Raw genomic sequence first — 21097 nt, forward strand, 5'->3', positions numbered from 1 at the left:
TAAGGTCACTCAGACATTACTAAGACTTTGTTAAAGAGCTCCAAAGTGGTTCAATACAGTGCTAGGACAGCTCATATTATACATGGATTTTCTGAGCAATTAGAGGCTTTGCAGTTTTGAGAATCGCAGCAAATTTATGTGCCACAAATCAAATGTTTTGGGAAAATTCATCTAAGCTGGCGCATTTGAATTTCAAATGATTCTGAGCTCTAGTTTATCTGAGCGCTTTCACCTTATACCAGTCCTGTACACAGTCTACGGTGTTCCTTATTTCACAGCCAATGCAACTCTGGATTCTCCTTTCCTGTACACCTTGTCTGTGAGGATCTACAACTTTCTGCAACTGCTTTAGACTGCGGTTTCAATACAGCCATTGTCTTCCTTGCTCCCTGGTCGGTCCACATGGTGTAATGGGGCCTAATAAACCCCAAAAGTTCCCAGGATGCTGGCACAGAAGTGAAGACTGCCCGGGTTCAGGGGCCACAGAGGACAAGGATGGACACTGGACCATGGCAACGCAAATCTTTTTGCTCATCTCTAATGTGTAATAGAAGGGACATCGCTATACATAAGGACACACTGTAATAATTCATAGTACTGTGTATAATGGTGAACACTAGGCTACCTTTACTGTTATATTCTATCTCCTATGTTGACCCAGGTTTCAATCTTCTAAATGCAACCATACACAGACTAAAGGCAGCTGAACCTGATATCATCTGCTTACGTTTATGAGGACTTCCCGACTGATCTCTTCACAGCTCCTCTGTATACAGCCTGCTCTTGGAGTACATCTCTTCGCAGTCCCTCTATACACAGCCTTCTCTCACAGTATATTGCGTCTCAGCCACTGCAGCACATAACATTCTCTCAGCCTCCTTGATGTATAGCCCCGTCTAGCAAAGTGAGGAGTGTGATCCCCGCTGCTTCTCATGCTATACACGAAACTACTGATTCTCCAAATAGGCAGAGATAATTAGAAGTACAGCAGGAGAGGGAGCCGGGATAATAATGCCCCGTCTCATGCTGCACATAACACATCTGCATCTCTGGCTGCTATGGGCATAAAAGGGGACAAACTTATGGTGTGGCACCCATGCTCCCCTGACCTCAACCCCATTGAGAACCTCTGGAGCATCATCAAAAGGAGTGTCTATGATGGCGGGAGGCAGTTCACATCTAAGCAACAGCCCTGGGAGGGTATTCTGTCCTCATGCAAAACAATTGAAGCAGAAACCATCCAAAACCTGACCAATTCAATGGACGAGAGAGTTCAGAAGCTCCTTTCGAACAAGGGGTCCTATGTGCAAATGTAATATCACCTAGAATAAAGTTTTGAGTTGAAAACTGTTTGATTTCAGTTTGTAATAACCTGCTAATGCTTATAATTTCAAATATGACCATTTTTTTGTTCTTTATTAAAATGAAAAGGTTGAAAACTCTGCTGGTTGACCAAAAATGACCATTTTTTTGTTCTTTATTAAAATGAAAAGGTTGAAAACTCTGGTAATGAACAATGATTTTCCCGCATGATTGAGTACCTTGTCATAAGGTCATAAGGCAAAAGTGGTAACTAAGTGGCTTGGTGAGCAAAACAATGAAATTTTGGGGTCAATGGCCAGGAAACGTCATAGACCTCGCTCCAATTGAGAAACTGTGGTCAATTATCAAAAAGTGGGTGGACGTACAAAAACACAAATTATGATCAACTCCAAGCACTCATTAGACAAGAATGAGTTGTCATCAGTCAGGTTTTGGCCTAGAAGCTGATATCATCTAGCATTTTAGGGTACTTTAAAAAAATAAATGTCAACACTGTAAATAGTGAATCTTTGCAGAAACTTCATGTATTTGTCAACAAGAGTAAAAATTTATGAAATGATTATTGTACTAAAGTTACCATAGAAATATTTCTAACAGATTTAAAGGCACAAACTGCAAGCTTTTTTAAAAAAAAAAACAAATTTGTCGGTCTTCAAAACTTTTGGCCATGTTTGTATCTAGAAGAATTGATGCTGTTTTGAAGGCAAAGGGTGGTCCCTTAGTTTATTTTTATCAATTAAAAAAATGCAAACAATTTTTTTAAAGCATTCTTGCTTTTTACAGAATTTTTTCCACAAGTACCTAAAAATTTGCACAGCTCAACCCTTTCATTTCTTCTCTTGAGTGCGCATGGACGATCTGGTATGATGCCTTAGTGTTAAGCTAACATTTGCTATATCTGTACTATAACTAGACTGATTCAGGAGAAATCTATTTTTGTAACATGTTAGCCAGTAGATGGAGAGAAAATATTAAAATTTTGAGATTCTTCAGTGGTTGATATCTTTCTAATGACTAACTGAAAAGATGGTAACAAATGGCAAACTATCTAGACTACTCAGGTCTCTTAATCTGGCATAGAATAATACAAAATCTGAAGTCACACATTTATACACAACAGGACACAGGAATAATGCAGTAATAATACAAGTGACGTGAAGAAGAAGTATCTGTTAGACGGAGGTGGGAGGGGGGAGAAACAGTTGTGACAGTAAATATTGGAGCAGTTCTTAGATAAGTAGTGTGAAAGTTTCATTGTCCGCTGATCTGGTCCAGGGTTGTTATGTCCCCAATTGGTCTGAAGAGCACATTCCTTAATTGATGTAAAAGGACATAAATCCATGCGACACATTCCTGACACATTCCTTTTTGAAAAATATTAACATTTTTGAGTCCTCAGAGGTTGATACCTTTTAATGGCCAAGATGATACAAAGATAGATTTTTCCTTTCATTCCTGCTCTGAATGTGTCAATGTGTCACATGGATTTATGACTTATTTTATAGGTTATTTTACTATAGCTAGACTATTGGAATAACTTTCAGATCGGTTGTCTTGTAAAATTCCACATTTTCGACCAGTTACCAAATTTTTCGGATTATAAGACGCACTTTTTTCTCCTCAAATTTGGGAGGAAAAAGGGGATGCGTCTTATAATAAGTTACGGTATTTTACCTTGGGGCGGCGTCGGATCGGGGTCCCAGACCCAGGAGATTGGTGGCGGCTGCGGCGGTAGGGGGGCGATGCTGCTGCCCCGTCCTCAGAAGTGTCAGTGATTCAAGGCGGTGGCGGTGAGAGCTGGGCGAGTACAGCGGGGCAATGCTGCGGCCCCGTCCTCAGAAGTCGGCGGTGAGCGGAGGTGAGGTTCCCTATCCCATACATAGCCCTGATATAGCCCTCCGCTGTGCTTCGGTGAAATGGCCAATGAAGAATGCACAGATCGAGATGAGATCTCTTCTCCCGAGATCTCGATCTGCGCATGCTCCGGCGGCCATTTTACCGAAGCACAGTGCAGGGCTATGTACGGGATAGAGAACCTCTCCTCTGCTCACCGCCGACTTCTGAGGACGGGGCCGCAGCATCGCCCTACTGAACTCGCCCAGCTCCCACCACCATCGCCTTGAATCACTGACACTTCTGAGGACGGGGCTGCAGCATCACCCCATTACTACCACCACTGCCACCAATCTCTGGTATATGTGACCCTGGCTCCTGTGACCCCCGCTCCACCACCACTGCCCCTAGGTAAAAAGGATTATAAGGCGCACCTGTTAGAACCCTCCGGTTTGTTTTTCCCATCTTGTGTTTTGCGGTCACGTGACAATCTGCCTTTATATTCCACCTCCGCCCTTCTGGTTGTGCTGGACTTAAGTGTTCGCTAGGAACAGGCAGCCTGCTACATTGTAGGGATTCAGCTTAGTCTTACTGTAGGGACAGCTTTCCCCTATCTTTCCTTAGTACATGTTTCAGATCATAACAGCACCATTTTATTTTAAAAAAAACAAAACAAAACTTTTTTTCCTATTTTGCACCCCAAAATTTGGGGTGCGTCTTATAATCCGCAAAATATGGTATGTGCTGATTAAACTCGAAATAAAGTTTTATCATGTCCTAGAGAACCTTTTTTTATCAGTGGTTTGAGATATCTGTGCTCTGAGGTACAGATGCACACAGATTGATCCCCTTACCCAAGGATAGGAGCCAACTCCGTCACAAATGTGTGATATGCTAAATGGTAATTTTTGTTTATTTTTAGGGTTCCCTTTGGCAGACTGTGAAACTACAGAAAGAATCACTAAGTGGTTACAGCTTGGAAGGTACCATTGTGTAATTGCTACCTGTTGGATACACAAGTAGAAAATTCTGTAAAGTCATAATGTTTGATATAATCACAAGTTAAAAGGAAAATGCTTGATAAGGACTGCAGAAAATTGCTTAGGAATTGTCCATTATTAAAGGAGTTGTCCACTACTTTTTTGAATTGCCCCAATCTATTTAGTATGTAGCCATAAGTTTTTTTTTTTTTGTAAATACCTTTAGTTATATTGCCTGTGAGCGGTGCTATCACTGGCCGCTCACAGGCGTCACGTGACCCCCGACTCAGTGCTGCACTCCATGGTGGCTGCTGGGCTGTGGGCGGAGTTACCCTGCGCATCACACCCAAAATCCACTGCGCGCTCTCCCTCTCCTCATTCATTGGGAAAGCGCACGGTGTATGTTGGGTGTGATGCGAGGGGTAACCCCGCCCACAACCCAGCAGCCACCGTGGGGACTGCGTCACTGATGTCACGCCTCACATGACGTGACATCAGAGGAGGCTGCAGCCGGGGGTCACGTGATGCCTGTGAACGGCCCGCGATAGCGCCGCTCACAGGCAATACATACAACTAAAGGTATTTACAAAAAACCTTATGGCCACATGCTAAATACATTGGGGCAATTCAAAAAAATAGTGAGCAACTTCTTTAAAGGGGTTTTCCACTATTAGAATTTGGACCCAAAACATTTTTAATAATGTACAATAACAAAATCAGATTGTACTCTCCCACCCGAGGTCCAGTATTTGCTCCCAGCCAAACTAAGTGATTGACTACACCTGTGACATGTGAACTGTTAACTTGACGTCACCACTGCAGCCAAAGCAGAGACCGGAGTAGTGGTGGAGAACTGGTGCAGGACCAAAGGATGGAGAGTACAATCTGATTTTTGTATTTGTACATATTGTATTAGGAAATGTTTGGGGTTCACGTTTTCTAGAAGTGGAAAGTTCCTTTAACACCTTTTTATAGATGTAACTATTGTACATTTATAGTGTTATTAAATGGTAAAGCCCTCTATTCAGACTAAAAATCTTAATGACCTATGATATGCCTTAGCGACCTATGATCAAAATGGAAGTATAAAGCTGGCTCAGGAGCTGAGCCTGTTCAATACCAGGCAGATGCCGGCTGTGTTACATAGATGGTATCTCTCTGTAATATCTCAAACGTCCCTTTCAATCTCTGACAGCGTCATTTTACATATATTCATACCGGTGTTCGCGCATGGGATCCCAACAGCCCCCGGTGATGCGATCATGGGGGACTGATGGGTTACGCTCGAAACTGGGGGCCTTCAGCAGGGCTTTTTTTGTCATCCTGTGAAGCTTAACCACAGGAGGATCGCAACTTCACTAAATACTGCAATGATAGCAGGTTTAAGTTCCCTAAAACGACTTAAAGAATGTTTCAATTGCTCTCCCCGCTTGCGCTTTCAAAAATGTAAGTGTCAAAAACAAATATATTTCATATTGTCATGTCTGAAAATGTTTAATCTATCAAACTATAAAACTATTTAACCTTTATATCAAGCGCCAAGAAGAAAAACAAACATCAAAATACCAGAATTTCCATTTTTCAGTTGCTGCAACTCCCCCCTACACTCCTCAGTGACCAATTCTGTATATAACCCAGGAAGGTATCAATAAAAACTAAGTTCAGTATGCAAAAAAAAAAAGTTTCATACAGCTCCATTGATGGAATGATAAAAAAAAATTGAGATGCAGAAAATTGGCGATTCAACCCAAGTTTTTTTACTAAAAGAATATATAATATTTACAGTACAGACCAAAAGTTTGGACACACCTTCTCATTTAAAGATTTTTCTGTATTTTCATGACTATGAAAATTGTACATTCACACTGAAGGCATCAAAACTATGAATTAACCCATGTGGAATTATATACTTAACAAAAAAGTGTGAAACAACTGAAAATATGTCTTATATACTAGGTTCTTCAAAGTAGCCACCTTTTGCTTTGATGACGACTTTGCACACTTTTGGCATTCTCTTGATGAGATTCAAGAGGTAGTCACCGGAAATGGTCTTCCAACAATCTTGAAGGAGTTCCCAGAGATGCTTAGCACTTGTTGGCCAGTTTGCCTTCACTCTGAGGTCCAGCTCACCCCAAACCATCTCGATTGGGTTCAGGTCTGGTGACTGTGGAGGCCAGGTCATCTGGCGTAGCACCCCATCACTCTCCCTCTTGGTCAAATAGCCCTTACACAGCCTGGAGGTGTGTTTGGGGTCATTGTCCTGTTGAAAAATAAATGATGGTCCAACTAAACGCAAACCGGATAGAATAGCATGCCGCTGCAAGATGCTGTGGTAGCCATGCTGGTTCAGTATGCCTTCAATTTTGAATAAATCCCCAACAGTGTCACCAGCAAAGCACCCCCACACCATCACACCTCCTCCTCCATGCTTCACGGTGGGAACCAGGCATGTAGAGTTCATCTGTTCACCTTTTCTGCGTCTCGCAAAGACACGGTGGTTGGAACCAAAGATCTCAAATTTGGACTCATCAGACCAAAGCACAGATTTCCACTGGTCTAATGTCTATTCCTTGTGTTCTTTAGCCCAAACAAGTCTCTTCTGCTTGTTGCCTGTCCTTTAGCAGTGATTTCCTAGCAGCTATTTTACCATGAAGGCCTGCTGCACAAAGTCTCCTCTTAACAGTTGTTGAAGAGATGTGTCTGCTGCTAGAACTCTGTGTGTCATTGACCTGGTCTCTAATCTGAGCTGCTGTTAACCTGCGATTTCTGAGGCTGGTGACTCGGATAAACTTATCCTCAGAAGCAGAGGTGACTCTCGGTCTTCCTTTCTTGGGGCGGTCCTCATGTGAGCCAGTTTCTTTGTAGGGCTTGATGGTTTTTGCAACTGCACTTGGGGACACTTTCAAAGTTTTCCCAATTTTTCGGACTGACTGACCTTCATTTCTTAAAGTAATGATGGCCACTCGTTTTTCTTTACTTAGCTGCTTTTTTCTTGCCATAATACAAATTCTAACAGTCTATTCAGTAGGACTATCAGCTGTGTATCCACCTGACTTCTGCACAACACAACTGATGGTCCCAAAAGGCAAGAAATCCCACTTATTAAACCTGACAGGGCACACCTGTGAAGTGAAAACCATTTCCAGTGACTACCTTTTGAAGCTCATCAAGAGAATGCCAAGAGTGTGCAAAGCAGTCATCAAAGCAAAAGGTGGCTACTTTGAAGAACCTAGAATATAAGACATATTTTCAGTTGTTTCACACTTTTTTGTTAAGTATATAATTCCACATGTGTTAATTCATAGTTTTGATGCCTTCAGTGTGAATGTACAATTTTCATAGTCATGAAAATACAGAAAAATCTTTCAATGAGAAGGTGTTCTCTGGCGCTCCAATAGCAGTAAAACATGCAGCAACTGGGAAGTTCTACTCACATGAGACAAATCTCATCTCAGAAGAATACGTACAGCCAGACTACTGTGGGTGTTTGATCTTTCACCTTTGATTTGGCTGTATTTTGATTGGCCAGTGTCATAGAGGAGAAAAGGCAAATAAGCAAACAGGTAGAAGTTCAGTGTTCACCCAGTTGAATGGAATATTTGCATATTGGGCACTCTTTATTACTAAGGGGCATAACTTTGGAATGGGGTAGGGGGAGGTCACAGGAAAAAAAAACTGTTCCAGAAACAGTGGAGCAAATAGAGGAGGGTACTCGGTTTAAAGAGGGCCTGTCACCAGTTTTTGCTCTTCTTTTATTTCCGCTCCTCCTTTCAAATATTTATTCATATTCATTCTTAAAATCCACCTCATGGTTCCAAGGATATGGGCCTTTTTAGTGTTAATGTTTCTGGGGTTTACCAAGGAGTGAGTTGCTCACAGTTATGAAGAGCAGCCTAAAGACATACACCCCAGAGATTATTGTGACACACCACCTTAATGAAGACCATAACAATTTAGCACTAAGCAAAGAGGCCCGTATGTCTGCAACCATATAGAAAATGTAAAAAAAAAAAAAAAAAAAAAAAAATGTAATCAAGGAGCAGCAGGAATAAAATGAGTAAAGACTGACCACTTCTGACTTATTTGCAAGTCCTCTCTAAGTTTATTAATGTGTAATCACCATGTAAGTTAAAAAGAATTCAAATATTGAACATGCTAATGTTTCACTTACATTTTCCAGATATTGTTGTGAGCGAATAAGAACAAAGTTTACTTTCACAGGCAACAATCCCATGCTTAGTCGTGCTCTTAGATGAGCAGGGGCGTAACTACAATAGGTACATGGGTTGCAATCGCACCTGGACCCTAAGGGACCCAAAAAGTTCTTTTGGTCTATGTGAAAAGACCATTACTATTAAAGACTGCAATAATTGGGGGTCCCATTGAAGCTTTTGAATTGGGGCCCATGAGTTTCAGGTTACACCACTGTCTGTGAGCTAAATACTTAAGCAGCAGATACTTAGATCTCTGGTCAGGTCTGTTCACACTGATGCATTGCAGCAAAAGGAAATCCAGACTAGATTAGAAACCATTGCATGGTCAGGATACAATTGTGTTCACTTCCTAACAGGTTTAGGTGAGTTTTCTGCCCCCGCATTTAAAGGAATTGTCCAGGCTCTGTACAAAAGTCTTCAGCTATGAGGCTGCAGACTGCCGAATCATGGCAGTGCGCGGTGAGCGTGTTGTCATGATTGCCCGATATTGCCATTGTGCTTGGGCGGTCACGTGCTGCAAGTGCCTTGGCTACTTGTGGTCACGTGTCGACTAGATAGGCTTAGTTTCTCTCCAAAGAAGTCAATTGAGAGAAGCCAGGCAAGTCTAGTCAGCACATTACTGCAAGTATGAGTCATACACACATGCTGTCCCGTGGCCGCCAGGTTGCACCCAATGCGCACGTTGTTACGATTCCGCTGTCTGTCATCTAGATTGACTGTCGTCTTTTGTCCCAAACCTGGAACCCAATTGCCCAAATTAATACCTAGTTAATTAGTCCACAAGTGCTTTAGATGATGGAAATTGCTTAAAGGGGTTGTCCACTACTAATTAAAATATGCCAAAGCGTTTTTATGATGAAAAGCAACTACTTTGTAATTACCTCCCGTTGCTGTTTCTGGCTGTGAGCGGCGCTATCACTGGCTGCTCACAGGCAGTATGTGACCTCCGGCTGCAGCCGACTCTGACATCCGCTGACGTCATGACAAGTCCAGGCTGCAGCCGGGGGTCTCTCTCTTCCGCATTCCATGGTGGATGCTGGGTTGTGGGCGGGGTTATCCCCGCGCGTCATACCCTGCATCCACCGCGTGCTTTCCCTCTCTCCATTCATTAGGAGAGCGCGCGGTAGATGCTGGGTGTGACGTGTGGGGGTAATCCCGCCCACAACCCAGCAGCCACCGCGGGGACCTCAGCGCTGAGTCTCACTTCACTTGTCGTGACGTCAGTGCGGTGTCACGTGATGCCTCTGAGCGGCCAAGGATAGCGCCTCTCACAGGCTGAAAAGGCAGAGGGGGGGCAATTATAAAGAAGTTGCTTTTCATCATAACGCTTTGGCATATTTCAAATAGTAGTGAACAGCCCTTTAAAGTATTATAGAGGTTAGTATCTTGGTTCATTTAGGTAAAATGTTAGAATAGAAAGTAGTTCTGATTATAAAGTAGTATATTTTCCTTGGTCTTCGGAAACATTCACCTTTGTTTTTTTTCTTTAAGAATGCAACGGACAGAAACTCTTAAGCATACACCTTAAGATTCCTCAATCTATCAATAACAAGGCGGCAAAATACATCAAGATGACCTTTGAAATTAGGCACGCCATTCAAAATGTTACAATTAAAACGTACGGAGCAGAACTTCAAATGGTACGACCTCATCATAACATCATCCACTGACCTGGCTAACTTTTTCCTACTAATCAGTCCTGGGGCAACATTTTGGTAAAAGCAAAAATTGTATTTACCATGAAAAGCTTTTTTTTCTTTTTTTGTTTGCCCAAGAATAATTGTGTGAAATCCCTATGTAACTATGTTGTAGATATACAGTGGCATCCATAGTATTCACCCCCTTGGCTTTTACCTATTTTGTTACATTAATACCTGTTTAAATATTTTTGTAATCCGGTTTGTGTGTGATGCATCAGCACTAAATAGTCTAAGCTGGTGAAGTGAGAAAAATACAGGTATAAATTAAATTTCTGCCATCAAATAACTAAAAATTGGCAAATGCATATGTATTCGCCCCTTTTGCTATGAAGCCCCTAAATATTTCTGGTGGAAGCAATTGCCTTCATAAGTCACATACTTAGGGAAAGGAAGTCCACCTGTGTGCAATCCAAGTGTCACATGCTCTGTCAGTATATACACAACTTTTCTGAAAGGCCACAGAGGCTGCAACACCATTAAGCCAGGGTTGGGTTATAAAAAAACAAAAAAAACAAACAAAAAAAAACCACAATCTCTGATGATCGCCCGAGCACCATCAAATCCATTATCATCAAATGGAAAGAACATGGTACCACAACAAACCTGCCAAGTGAGGACCACCCATCAAAACGCTCAGCCCAGGCAACGAGGGAATTAATCAGAGAGGCAGCAGATACCAAAGGTAACCCTGAAAGAGCTGCAGAGTTCCCAAGCAGAGACTGGCGTTGCTGTCCATACGACCATAATAAGCCGTACACTTCATAGAGGTAGCCTTTACGGATGAGTGGGCAGAAAAAAGCCTTTACTAAACACAAAAATCCTAAGGTTCGTTTTGAGTTTGCCAAAAGACTTGTGGGACACTCCTCGAATGTATGGAGGAGGTTCTGTGGTCAGTTGATGCCAAAACTGAGCTTTTTGGCCACCAAGGTAAACGCTATGTCTGGCGCCAAACCAACACAGCTCATCACCCCAAGAACACTATTGACGCGCCCCTGGGCCTGCTGTGTCGCGCAGCGTCTCGCGCACGGGGGCTTACCCGGAACCGGATCAGATGAGGGTTGTAGTCTCCGAGTGGCGGGGACCCGGTCCGTGCCCAGGGGGTCAGACTCAGTGTGTGGCAGTCTTGATAGATGTTATTTGAGTGTCGACTACGCCACCCGTTGATTTGCAGCTATGGAGCTGCTGCTGCAGGGCAGACCGCTGAGGCCGGTGTAGAATTGTGCAGCGTGATAGTATAACCCCCAACGGGAGGGGTATGGCCTCAGGGCAGCCGACGTGGAAGATGGGGGTAGCAGGAACCACTCAGACGGTGCGGTGTAATTCAGGGTCTTTACTGGTAACAACGATAGACCCTCCCGGAGTACTTGCTAGCGAACGGGGCCTGGTCAGGTCAGTCCTTGAGCAGATGGGATCTCCCCTGGCCAGGCGGAGTTGTAGGCCTCCCAAACTGACTGTACTCTTCTGGCTACCTTGCTAGAAGCGGATATAAGTAGCCCACGTCCCTGAGTGTACCGTGTGGTGCTCACCCGTATGGCCGGTGACTCGGGGCCTTCTATTGGCTTCCGCTCCACGATGGCGGTGCTGGTCCCACACGTGTGACCGTGCCTTCGGGTTTCTGGGCCTGAGGACCTGAAATCCCCTGCCGGTCGGCTTCTGCTGCTGGGTAAGAGTTAGTCCCCACAGCCTCGGACGCCGGGTCCGGTAAGAAAGCTTCTCAGTCAGGGCGAGCTCTGCAGCTGCCAGCCCCTGACTCGTAGTAGTATTGCTCCCACTGAGCTCCAGCTGTTTCTTCCTATGACTGTCTCTTGTCTCTACTCTCCTTGACTCCTAACCCTGCTTCAGCCCCGGGTTTATATAGGGGAAGTTCTTCCCCTCCCAAGACTGGGCAGGAGGTGTGGCATGCACAGGATCCCTGACCAAAGGACCTCCCACCTGCTCTCAGACATAACATCTCTATCACTGTGGCAACCAGACCCCTGGGGTGTCACACTATCACTACAGTAAAACATGGTGGTAGCAGCATCATGTTGTGGGGATGTTTTTCGGCAGCAGGGACAAGGAAAATTGTCCTAGTCGAGGGGAAGATGGATGGTGCAAAATACAGAGATATTCTTGAGCAAAATCTGTTTGTCAGTGATTTGATAATGGGACTAAGATTCATCTTCCAACAAGAGAATGACCCAAAGCATGCTGCTAAAACAACACTCGAGTCGTTTAAGGGGAAAGGTGTACATGTTTTGGCGTGGCCTAGTCAAAGCTCAGACCTTAATCAAATTGAGAATCTGTGGTCAGACTTGAAGATTGCTGTTCACCAGAGGAAACCATCTAACTCGAAGGAGCTGGAGCGGTTTTGCTTTTAGGAATGGGAAAAAATCCCAGTGGCAAGATGTGGAAAGCTCATAGAGACTTATCCAAAGCGATTTGCAGCTGTAAGTGAAAAGGAGGCTCTACAAAGTACTCAATAGTTATGCAAATTGAAACTTTCAGTTATTTTGTCCTATTTGTTGTTTGCATAAAAAAAAAAAAATGTTCACAGTTGTAGAAATGTTCTTTAAGGGTATGTGCACACGGTGCGGATTTGCTGCTGCGGTTTTGACGCTGGAGAATTTCTGCACCTAATATGCAAATTAGGTTACTTGCTGTTTTTGGTGCGGTTTTTACATGCGGTTTTACAGTATGCGGTTTTTATGCATACGTTTTTCATGTCTTCATATTGAAATTGGAGAATAGTTTTGTTGTTTTTTTTCTTAACAAACTTGATTGATCATCATGTAGCGTTTGTGTGCGTTTCCACTGCGGAAATGCTCACAAAAACACATGCGGTTTTTACGCATGCGGATTTTCCTCATCTAATGCAAGTCTATGGGGAAAAATCCGCATGCGTTTCCACAAGAGAAATAGACATGCTGCTGATCTGATAAACGCCCGTCATGTCCGTTTCCGCAGGTGCACAAAAATGCATAGTGGGCATGGGATTTCTTGAAATCCCATCCACTATGCTGTAACATCTGGCCGCTGCGGTTTTGACGCAGCGTCAAAACCGCAGCAGATCCGCATCGTGTGCACATACCCTAAATGAACTGATGCAATCCCTCAAAAAAAGTGAAATTCCAAGTTGTAAAAGTAGCAAAACAAGAAAAGTGCCAAAGGGGTTAATACTTTTGCAAGCCACTGTTTATTTTTAAAAAAAATTAATCCTTTCATTCCACTTGTCATCTTTTCTCCACGTTTTTCTGTACATTAAATGGTAGTGAATGGTGTCATTAAAAACTACAACTTCAAAAATCACTCAATTGCTATGTTGATGGAAAAAACAAAAGAACAAAAATGAAAAATCACCCAGCAGTGACTTATTGCTTACATAGCGGATCATATAAAAGGTCAACGTTTAGTAGAATCAATTAAGTTGTACAACGCTATAGTATTTTTACTATATCCTTTTATTTTCTCATTGTTCAGAATGTCCACCTTACATCACCAGAGCAAACTGACACTGCAATAAATTTACCAGAAGGGTGGAAAGGTTTGTATACCATATACAGTATACTAGAAGTTAAAATCTGTTCTTGGTTTTTTTTTTTTGTTTTTTTTTTAATTTTTTGCTAATTTGTGCTGCCAGATTCTCAGAAAGGTTCCATCTGTGAGGATCAAGTGCCAATCTCAATCGTCAGTGATACCTATAGGTGAGATATTAATATTTCTTTTTATTTCACAGCAAGTTGGAAATGCTGGGAACTTAGAGTAGGGACACCACTCCAGCGCTGCAATTATATATAAAAAAAAAACTACTGGAGTGGTGCTTTAAAGGAGTATTCCTAAAATTGAAAGTTTTAATATAGCCAAAAGATAGGAGATGACTTACTGATTACAGGGGGTCCGACTGTTGAGTCCTCCATCGACCCCAAGAATAGGCCAGTCTTGACTGGAATGAAGAAATACACTGTTGGAAATAGCCAAGTGCTCTACTTTATTTCCAGGAGTGCCTCAAACAACGAATGTAGCGGAAGCCACACACACAAGCTGTGCAGGGCGATCGCCACCAGGAGTCAGCTGATTCTCACAGCTGACACCTGGTACTATGTGCAAGGAGCGGTCCCGCACCGCTCCCGGCACATTAACCCCCGAAATGATGCGGTTGAAGTCGATCCCAGCATTCCAGGAGCAAGGGGAGGTAAGCGCAACCTACTTTACCTCCTCTCCGGCGTCCCGCGCTGTCTGTGCCGCGTCCCGGTAGTTGTCATGGTGACCCAATGTCGTCATGACAACATCCAGGTCACCATGCAGCAGGAAGTTACTTTGATCATGCGCAGTGTGCGATCAATGTAACTTCCGCCTGTGCAGCGCTGACAGGCTGTATATAGCATAGAGATGCTGATGCATCTCTATGCTATATAAGCGATCAGCTTGCAAAAAAAGTCCCATAGTGGGACAAAGTGTAAAAGTAAGAAAAAGTATCACAAAGTGAAAAAATAAATAAAAAAAATTGTAAAAATATTAAAAGAAAATGAAAAAAATAATCCCCCAAAAAATAAAAATATACTGTACACAAACAAATATTATGAAAAAAAAAAAACAACAAACCAATAAAAGTACACATATTTGGTATCACCGCGTCCGGAACGACCTGACCTATAAAACTGTCCCACTAGTTAACCCCTTTAGTGAACACTGTAAAAAAAAAAAAAAAAAACTAAGCAAAAAACGATGCTTTATCATCATACCGCCGAACAAAAAATGGAATAAAATGGGATCAAAAAGACTAATGTAAATAAGAATACGCTGAAAATGTCACCTTATCCCACAAAAAAGAAGCCGCCATACAGCTCCATCAGCTGAAAAATAAAAGATATAGCTCTCAGAATAAAGTGATACAAAAAATAATTATTTTTTCTATAAAATAATTTTTATGTAAAAGCGCCAAAACATAAAAAGCTAAATAATTCTGGTGCCGCTGTAAACGTACTGACCCGAAGAATAAAGCTGCCTTATCAATTCTACCACACGCAGATCAGCAAAAAAAAAAAAAAAAAACAATTCCTGAATTGTTGGTTTTTGTTAATTCTGCCTCCCAAAAATTGAAATGGAACGCGATCAAAAAATGTCACTTGCCCGAAAATGGTACCAATAAAAACGTCAACTTGTCCCACAAAAAACAAACCGCCATATGACTGTCGGTCCGAAATATGGAAAAATTATAATTCTCAAAATATGGCGATGCAAAAACTAGTCTTTGCAAAAAAAAAAAAAAAAAAAAAGCGTCTCTTAGTGTATGACAGCTGTCAATCATAAAAACCGCCAAACGAATCTGGCATCGCTGTAATTTCACCGACCCGAAGAATAAAGTAATCTAATCACTTATACCGCACGAGAAACGGCGTAAAAAATAAACGCTGGGGTTAGGGTTGTGCTTGGGTTAGGGATTTATTCAAAAGTAAAGAAAAAAAAAATGATGACGATATGGCAACTAGTGTTGAGTGCAAGTGCTCGCTACTTGAGTTTGCATCGGGTGTATCGGGGATGCTAGAGTCTCCACCCCATATGCTTCACGGCCAAAAAAAACACGTGGGGATTTCCTGCCTTGCACGAGCGATCCCCGTATTTTTTTTTTTTTTTTTGGGGGTGCCTAACAACTGTGAAACATGTGGGGCGGAGACCCGAGCATGTCACTCGAGCACCTGCAATACATGGTGCATACCCGAGTACCCAATGCAAACTCAAGTAGCAGGCACTTGCACTCAAGGCTAATGACAACTTATTCAATATAGTGACCTAATGTTATCAAATTCTGTGTCGTACCTCTGGGTTCAAAATGTTAACTATACCCCTTGATAAAATCCTTGAGGGGTCTAGTTTCCAATATGGTGTCACTTGTGGGGGGGGTTCCACTTATTAGGCGCATCAGGGGCTCTCCAAACGCGACATGGCGTCCGCTCTTGATTCCACCCAATTTTGCGTTCAAAAAGGCACACAGTACTCTTTCCCTTCTGAACCCTGCCGTGCGCCCAAACAGTGTATTTTCGCCACATAAGGGGTATCTGCATACTCAGGAGAAATTGCACAACAGTTTTTGGGGTCCATTTTCTCGTCTTATCCCTGTAAAAATAAAATATTTGCAGCTAAAAGATAATTTTTGTGGAAAAAGTTCGATTTTTTTTTTTCTAGTTTCATGGCTCCATGTTATAAATTTTTGTGAAGCACCTGGGGGTTCAGGGTGCTGACCACACATCTAGAGAAGTTCCCTGGGGGGGTCTAGTTTCCAAAATGGTGTCACTTATTTTCCACTGTTTAGGCACATCATGGGTTCTCCAAACACAACATGGCGTCTGCTAGTTATTCAAGGAAATTTTACAATCAAAAAGTCAAATAGCGCTCCTTCCCTTCTGAGCCCTGCCGTGCGCCCAAACAGTGGTTTTCCCCCACATATGGGGTATTGGTGTGCTCAGGAGATATTGCACAACAAATTTTGGGGTCTATTTTTTTTCTGTTACCCTTGCGAAAATAAAAAAAATTGGGGTCTAAAGTAACATTTTTGTGAAAAATGTTAAATGTTCATTGTTTTCTTCCACATTCCAAAAATTCCTGTGACGCACCTGAAGGGTTAATAAACTTCCTGAATGTGGTTTTGAGCTCCTTGGGGGTGCAGTTTTTAGAATGGTGTCACTTTGGGGTATTTTCTGTCATAAAGGCCTCATAAAGTGACAGTGGTCAGAATTGCAAAAATTGGCCTGGGCATTAACGTGCAAACCACCCTCGAGGGTAAAGGGGTTAAAGAGTTTACAGGTTTAATGTGAGCCACAGTAGCTGAACACCCAGCAATCAGTAAGTTATCCCCTATTTTATGGATAGACGGCCACTTTCAATTTTAGGCATACACCTTTAAACATGTTGCCAATAACATACTGCCAGACATTAGTGCTGGCAAATTGAAGAAATGAAGGAAAAATGTGATAACTTTTAGAAGTTTATAATGGCTGGGCTGTTGGCATTGGAGGATACTTGGACAAGTAGTCTATTACTGATAGCAGCTTTGTTGATCTCTAGGGTTCTGGAAAACACTGCAAACAAGCCACTATCTGAGGTTCTTTCTGCATGTTCTGAACGTCTGAGCAAGGTAAGAAGTTTAAAGTTTAGGTACTATTTTATAAATAAAGAGCAAAAGAAAACATAAAGACAATGGCATTGAAGGGGTTCTATTCTAGCTATTGGTATTACATAGTATACTGTGCAGCACAATTTTTTTTTTTAATAAGGAGATCTTGGTCATCTAAGCTTTTCAATACAGTGAGGGTGTAATGGAATATTTTCATATACAGTACGTCGGGTGTATGTCCCAGTGTATGGGTTATAGTAAAGCAGATGGTAAACTCCTGGAGGTATCGGTCACCGAGGCAGCTAGCCTTGTTGATGTAAGTCCTGGAGATGAGGTTCCAGCAACAGTATGTTGTTGAGAAGTTTTAATGGGATCAGATTTTGGGTCCGGGTTTTAGAAGGTATCAGAAGAGCTTGGGTGGGACTGGTCAATCCAATATCTTCAGTCCAGGCCTTCTATGTGCTTTATAAGTCAGCTGAGCAGATTCAGAGGTGTCTGTGTATGGGAGGAGAAAAGGACATTGTTGTGCTAATCAGTCTCTACCAGTGAGAGGGAAGGGGACTTTGTTCTAAACTGGTGAGCCTGGATCTGCTATGTGAACTGTTTTGTTTATTTTGTCAGACTTATGTGCCAAGGAAAGGCTGTTTTCATTTGTGAACTGTGATCATTTAAGAACTTTTAATAAACAGCTCTCTGTTGGAGTACATACAGGGATCCAGTTCTTGTGTCCTACCCGCTGCCAAAGAGTGTGAATACCAACAGGGGAAAAATGTGGTGTAAACATAATTTTGAATAAGAGGATCACCTTGTGTCAATCTCCTCCAGCCTTAATCGCTCAGCTCCAAGAGAAACTGTATTTGGGTACCAGGCATTAATGTAAGTCTGTGATGAGACTTTTCTACCAGAGCTCCACCAATATAAAAGCCATATGGTACATAAGGACAAGACTTGTTGTAATGCAGCACCACTTTTTATATTGGTGTGTTGACATAGATGGGGCATATTAGGCAGCAAGTGAATAGACAATTCGTAATTGATGTGTTAAGAGCAGAAACAATAAGTAAGAGTAAGGTTCAAAGAAACTGTAACAAGACTGAAATTGTGATATCTAGACAGCTTGGTCAGAGCATCTCCAAAAATGCAGATCTTGGTGGGTTTTCCCAGAATACAGTGATTTTAGGTCCTGCCAAAATGGTTCAATGGAGGACAACCAATGAACCATAGAAACCAGACATGGTCAAAAGGCCCATTAGTGTGTGTGGGGGGGGGGGGGAGCAAAGGCAGGTCCAATACCACAGAAAAGTTATTGTAGCACAAATTGTGTAAAAAAGAAAATTAGTTGCTTGCTATGATAAAAAAAAATTAAACAAATTTAGAACACATGACAGCTTTATGTAGATTGGGCTGTGTAGCCAGTGGCACGGTGACCTAAATCCACCACTGAAAGTCCCTACTTTGGTCACAAGCCTCAGAACTGCACCATAGAGCAATGAGAAAAGGTGGCCTCGATTGACAAATCACATTTTCATAGGAATGACCCGGTGTGTCTTCATCTTTATGGAAAGAAGGCAAGGCTGGAGGCAGTGTGGTGCCCTGGGAAACCTTGGGTACTGGCATTCATGTGGATGTCACTTTGACATGTAGGACTTAAACATTGTTGCAGACCGAGTGCACACCATTATAGCAACCATATTCCTGGGGCCTCTTTTCTCGTAGGAGCCTTTATTCATTTTCCGCATAAAGGGCTTGATCAAAAGTTTTAAACAATTTTTGGCTCTCTGCTGTTGATATTTATCATATATACACATGTATATATATCATGCATATTCTGTTATGTATATATATTATACATAGTACTATGCTGTGCAGAATGAGATAAAAGTGAAATCCTACAGTACAAAAACTATTCAGAAACTCCAGCTGTTGCAGTGGCTCACTAAACAGTCATCTAAGCTGACTTGGGACCCTTTCAGAGTTGAAATTATATTTTTTGGCCCTGAATCATGAAGACCTTAACGAGGGGGCAAGTTGGAGTCGGACGCTCTTGATTAAATAAGAGGTGTGCGCCTCCCCACAAATCTTACTCCAATCCCTGACTTTCTAGCATAAGGAACACTACAACTATTCATGAATTGGATGACCTATGGCATCACTCCCTGATCCTGGTCCAGTTCCACCCATTTTGGTGAAGCTGTGAAAAACTGGCATGAAAATACCAAAAGTCACAAAATTATTGCGCAACTGCAAGATGTGCAAAAATTTTATGACATTCTAAAGCAATTTACACCAGAATTCTGGTGAAATTGCGTTGAGCAATCAGGCCTATATGTTTTAGTAACTAGTAATTATATTGTTTCCTGGGGGGCAAACAAAATGCATAATGTATTGAACCTATAGCAATAGCTAAATATTAATTTTTAATATAAAATAAGCTATTGGATTCATATTTTAAAGTGAACCTGTCACCTGAAAAAACACTATTAACCTCTAGATATGGGGTTAATCTGCAGGTTAAAAGCGTTCTGAACCTGCCCGGAGAAAGTGAACTTTATTTTCTTTGGCAGCGTTTCGGTTTCAGTCACAGGGGCGGCGTTAATTTCCTCCCGGCAGTGTGGGTTTAAGTGCGGACTCCGGGCCGGTTCACAAGACTATTAACCTGCAAATTAAGCCCATATCTGCAGGTAAATAGCGTTTTTTAAGGTGACGGTTCCCTTTAATTACAATTATTATTAAAATTCTGGAGCTCATATGGAAATGTTCTCTAATAGCATTAAAATTGATGCTTTGGTGTAGGCTTGCCAAGAGTAAGCATAATTATGTTGTACAAAACAATTCCATACTATTCAATGTAATACTCCATCTGACGTACTGCAAGTGGTTACTTAAAGGTGTATTCCCAAAATAGAAAGTGGATAACTTGCTGATTGTTGAAGGTCTGACTACTGAGACCCCCAGTGAACTCCAGAGCCCCATTTTTTAATGGAGCACAGTTGTACATCTATTCATTGTCCTATGGGACTGCCTTTTGAAAGCTGAATTGCATAGGGCATAAAGGATTCATTTCTATTCTGGCAATACTCCTTCAATAACCATTTTTTTTTCTGTAAAACCTATATTGACACCACTGCTGGTCATAGTAATATGCATATGAATTGAATGACTTTGAATTATTTTTTTTTTGTGAGATCAACTTGTAAAAACGCATGTGTGTAATCGTTTTTTTTTTTAATCATAATTGCATTCATTTATTTTTCTTTCACAGAATTTAACTACTGAAACAGAAGAAAAGCAGTCGGCAGAGAAGTAATATTTCATAATATTCAATATCGGTTTTATTTATAAATGTTACCAATTATTTGATCAGGTTGATAGGCAGGTTGTTTAGTCCTGGCATTTCTTGTTTTTGGCACTATCCATTTATAGGAACAAAGTCATCATTGTACGTTAAGTTTTAAAACTTTATTAGATACAAATTATAAAATGTTGATAAAATCCAAGATACAGACACAAAGACACATTGGTGGGTGAGTAACTGAAGGGACCCCAGGATGAATTTTCCAATCAGACTAGTATAAGTATATATTCACACTGAGTAATCGCTAATAAATAACTCGCCCACCAAGGGCCAGGCTAATTTATTACTAATATACCTTTTACGATTGATTTCATGCATTTAATTGTGGGATACTTGTTACTATATATGTATGTATGTATGTATGTATGTGTGTGTGTGTATATATGTGTGTGTGTATATATGTGTGACACCCCAGGGGTCTGGTTGTCACAGTGATAGAGATATTACATCTGAGAGCAGGTGGGAGGTCCTTTGGTCAGGGATCCTGTGCATGCCACACCTCCTGCCCAGCCTTGGGAGGGGAAGAACTTCCCCTGTATAAACCCGGGGCTGAGGCAGGGTTAGTGAGTCCAGGAAGAGTAGAGACAAGAGCAGCATAGGAA

The 21097-nt window shown here is 41.8% G+C and overlaps 1 protein-coding gene across 1 annotated transcript in view; it reads left to right on the plus strand.

Annotated features, from left to right (window-relative positions):
* The window catches only part of SYCP2L (synaptonemal complex protein 2 like), a 250185-nt gene that overhangs the window by 140391 nt on the left and 88697 nt on the right, over window positions 1-21097 (plus strand). The window contains exons 14-19 of the mRNA XM_073676941.1: window positions 4079-4139; window positions 9842-9990; window positions 13510-13573; window positions 13670-13733; window positions 17092-17161; window positions 20403-20443. Of these exons, the coding sequence (XP_073533042.1) occupies window positions 4079-4139; window positions 9842-9990; window positions 13510-13573; window positions 13670-13733; window positions 17092-17161; window positions 20403-20443 (449 nt within the window). The remainder of the gene's footprint in view (window positions 1-4078; window positions 4140-9841; window positions 9991-13509; window positions 13574-13669; window positions 13734-17091; window positions 17162-20402; window positions 20444-21097) is intronic.

Source organism: Phyllobates terribilis, unplaced genomic scaffold (genome assembly GCF_046119375.1).
Source record: "Phyllobates terribilis strain yellow unplaced genomic scaffold, ASM4611937v1 Scaffold_4__5_contigs__length_816908805, whole genome shotgun sequence".
NCBI classification, from domain to species: domain Eukaryota; kingdom Metazoa; phylum Chordata; class Amphibia; order Anura; family Dendrobatidae; genus Phyllobates; species Phyllobates terribilis.